At 55.8% G+C, this 3,701-nt stretch overlaps 1 protein-coding gene across 1 annotated transcript; it reads right to left on the bottom strand.

Annotated features, from left to right (window-relative positions):
• Window positions 1-933: 933 nt before the first annotated feature.
• CLDN14 (claudin 14) lies at window positions 934-2,502 on the bottom strand. The gene is made up of 2 exons (XM_077117686.1): window positions 2,222-2,502; window positions 934-1,699 (listed from the first exon to the last, which is right to left on the bottom strand). Exon 2 carries the CDS (start codon window positions 1,633-1,635, stop codon window positions 934-936), a length of 702 nt encoding a protein of 233 aa, XP_076973801.1. The 5' UTR covers window positions 1,636-1,699; window positions 2,222-2,502.
• Window positions 2,503-3,701: the final 1,199 nt, after the last annotated feature.

Raw genomic sequence — 3,701 nt, 5'->3', positions numbered from 1 at the left:
GTCCTGTGATGCAGCTCACAGGCAGGGAGGTCTTGGGTTCGCAACGCTGTCGTTCTCACCGGGCCTCCCAGCGAGCAGGTAGCACACCCTGGGACCAGCTCTGCCACCGCTACCATAGAGAAGCCAGAGAAGTCCTGCTGGGCCCTGGGTGGGGAGTGAGGGAGGAGGGGTGAGGGAGGGAGGGGTAGCAGGGGGCAGCGCTCCTAACCGGACCCCTGCCCAAAACCTAGAGAGCCAACCCACCATGCACATTTTTGCTTTGTCTTTTTTTCTTCTTCCTTCGGTTTCCTTACCCGTGGGGGCCTATTGCCTGCTGGTAGAAATCGCCACTGTCCTTATTTTGCGATGTATGTCAGTTGCTGTGTCCCAAGGAAGCCCTTTACCTCCTGCTCTCTGAAATAGAGCCCAGATGCGGGGACTGTTTTCTGTGGGGGTTGCTCCAGCATCTTTTGGGCGAAGGCGAGCCCCCCACCCCCCCACGCTCCCATACGCCCCCGTGATGGCGCTAAGACTGCCCGGGCACTGGCTGAGACCATCAGCAGCAAGCAGGCAGGGTCCGCTCTGGAAACAGAAACTCACACTGCCCGTTTAGTAAGCCACGCCCAAAGGGTTTATTCCTGAAAATGCAAACATCCCTCCCCACCCCTACCCCCCAACACTGACTCATTGCCCAAACTGTTATTAAATCACCCACATAAATACATACAATAAATACAAAAACGGAAAGGTGGGCTTTTTGATTTTTTTTTCAGTCTTTGGTATATGAAGCTTTCCCCTCTCTCTTCCCATTTCCCCCTCCTTCCCTGTTTTCTAAGCACCTGGCTCACGGTCACATTATTTCCCTGGATATAAAAACAGGCCGGAAGGGAAGGTGGTGGGAGAAGGGGGGAGGGTGCTGTCCAGGCGGGGGCAGCGGGGCCCCTCGCGGGGGCCTCACACGTAGTCGTTCAGCCTGTACCCGCTGCGCGACGCCGAGGTCACCGAGGGGGCCCGGTTGTCCTTGTAGGCGGCCGGCGGCCGGTAGGCGGGCGCGGGGGCCCCGGGCTGGGCCTGGCGGGGCCTGTAGGGCGCCTCGTCCTGGCAGGAGAGGCACAGCAACGTGCCCCCGATCAGCGACAGGGCCGAGGCGATGAAGCCGAGGTACAGGGCCTGCCCGATCTCAAACTTCATGCCGCTGGGCAGCAGCGGGTTGTAGAAGTTCTGCACCACGTCGTTGGTGGTCCAGGAGACGGCCACCATGCACAGGAGGCCGGCCAGGAGGAAGAGGGCGCCCCCGAGCACGGCGAGGGCGGCCTTGGCGGGCGTGCCCTTGGCACACTGCGTGCACTTCATGCCCACGACGGCGCAGGCGCTCGCCAGGCCCGAGAGCAGGCAGGAGATGACCATGAGGGCGCGCGCCGCCTGCAGGTCGCGGGGCAGCGCCAGCAGCGAGCGGTAGAGCTGGCACTGGTAGATGCCCGTGCTGTGCCACACGCACTCCATCCACAGCCCCTTCAGGTAGGACACGGCCGTCAGGATGTTGGTGCCCACGTGCGCCGTCCTGCGCCAGTGCGGCAGGATGGTGGCGATGAGCGTGCCCAGCAGGCCCAGGAAGCTGAGCAGGAAGCCCAGGAGCTGGACGGCTGCGCTGGCCATGACCTGGCCCCCCCTCTGCCGCCCGGGCTCGGCGGCTGCTCGCGCTCAGGTGCCGGCTCGAGTCCTAATAAAGCGGCGAGGGGCGGGGGGCAGGGAGAGAAAGGAAACGGGTTAAATATTATCTCGATGCCTTTATTTCTGTCCCCCACGCTGAGTTTTCCATAGGCAGCTAGTGCGCCCACTAACAGATTTTTTTTTTTTTAAAGCCGTGGGTGAGAGAATAAGTGGGGTGGGGGTGGGGGTGCCCTTACTGCCTGCGGTGCAGAAATCCTGCCCTCACTGCTTGCTCCCTTCCCAAGGACCTCAGGGAATGGCACTCCGGAGGCCTCATTTCTGATTTCTCTCACACTCAGTGACAGCCTCGTGGTGGAAGTTCTGCCTGATGTCTACCCTCAAGCACTCCTGCTGCATTGGAATCCCATGACCTTTTGTTGGGTAGGTAATCACTCTGTTGCTAAATCAACAAATATTCTTCATGGCTAAGCGGACTAAGAAGTGTTGCAACATGCAATGGCTGTGACTTCGAGAGTCACTTTTGACCATCTGTCATAATGTAAGGTTTTCCAAAAGTGGACAACCACCTTACCTGCTCAGGTAGGGGAGGCTTTAGCACTCCTCAGTAGGCCAGACTCTGCCTTCCAGAATTCCAGATAGCTGTGACCTTAGAGGTTGTCTGCTGACGCCAAGGGGCAGCAATCCCCAAGATCACCTTAGCTTGCTGTGGCCTGGACCCGGTGTGCCAGCGTCGCATCTTCTGGGAGCACGGCCTGTCTGCCCCTCGTGGCCCCCTGCTTCCTGCACCCCAGCCTGACTGCAATTAGGGAAGCTCTGCGGAGGGGCTGGGCTTGATTCAAAGGCAGTGGCTGACTGGTGACTGGAGATATAGAAAAGTGGAGCTATTTCAAAAGGTTTTAAAATAATTCTAAACAGTGCACGTGCAAAGGGTTTTTTTTTTTTTTTTTTTAAGGAAAGACAGAGAGAAGGAAGGAAGGAAGGAAGAAAGGGAAACATTTTTAAACATTTTCTTGTTTTATTGTGTTCTGTTTCTCCGTTTTTGTTACATGGGCTGGGGCCGGGAATCGAACCGAGGTCCTCCGGCATAGCAGGCAAGCACTTTGCCCGCTGAGCCACCGCGGCCCGCCCACGTGCAAAGGGTTTTAAAATAATTCTAAACAGTGCACGAGCAAAGGGTCAAGGACCTAGCACAGGTGTAGTGCTATGTACATGGGAACACTCAGAAAATTAGGGAAGGGGGAAGGGAAGGAGGAGGGAGGGAGGAAGGAAAGAAGGAAAAATGGAGGCAACAAGAAAGGAAAGGATGAAAGTAAGGTGAGAAGGATGCAAGAAAGGAAGGGAGAGAAGAGAGGATGAGAGAGAGGGGAAAAAGGAATAACCAGAGCAGACATCAACAGGTCTTCTCTCCTGCCTGGCAGCCTAAAGAACAAAGGACAGCACTGGGACCCACGGGACCCCCATTCTGGCACTGCCCCACCCACACCGCTGGGACCTGGGGTCTCTCTGTCTCTGGGGTTCAGCTTCCTCTGCTTGCTTGCTTCCCCCCTTCCTTCCTTCCTCCCCACCCCCTCTTTCTCTCTCTTTATTTATTTGTGTGGGCAGGCACCAGAAATGGAACCCGGGTCTAGGGCATGGCAGACCAGAATGCTGTATTTATTTATTTTTATATGCTGTATGGTGGGGGTCATATTTCATTCTTTTTTCCTTGTGTGTATCTTGTTAGTGCAGCACCATGTGTTGAATTTTTGTTTGTTTGTTATTTCTTGGTTTTTTTTTTTTGGAAGTGCATGGGGCTGGAATCGAACCCGCGTCTCCTGCATGCAGGCTTACACCCCTCCTCCGCTTTTAACAAAAAGGAGTTAGACTACATGGTCTGAAAGTGCCTTTCGGTTCTGAAGGGAGAAAAGGGAAGCTTCTCTGCCGAGTGCCGATGGATGTTTTTTTAGAGCCCCAAATCCGTGAAGAACTGGGTAGGCAAAATAAGCTCCTTCCTTCTTTCATAGAGTCGCGCACGTTCTGCGGGGCAGCAAGGGAAGGCTGTGGGAGACACG

Source organism: Tamandua tetradactyla, chromosome 10, assembly GCF_023851605.1.
Source record: "Tamandua tetradactyla isolate mTamTet1 chromosome 10, mTamTet1.pri, whole genome shotgun sequence".
In the NCBI taxonomy this organism is placed as follows: domain Eukaryota; kingdom Metazoa; phylum Chordata; class Mammalia; order Pilosa; family Myrmecophagidae; genus Tamandua; species Tamandua tetradactyla.
The sequence above is the reverse complement of the archived record's forward strand: the minus strand, read 5'-3'. Positions and strand labels throughout refer to the sequence as shown.

Excerpts from the sequence above, each read along its gene's own strand:
- CLDN14 (XM_077117686.1), bottom strand. The coding sequence starts at position 1,635 with ATGGCCAGCGCAGCCGTCCAGCTCCTGGGCTTCCTGCTCAGCTTCCTG.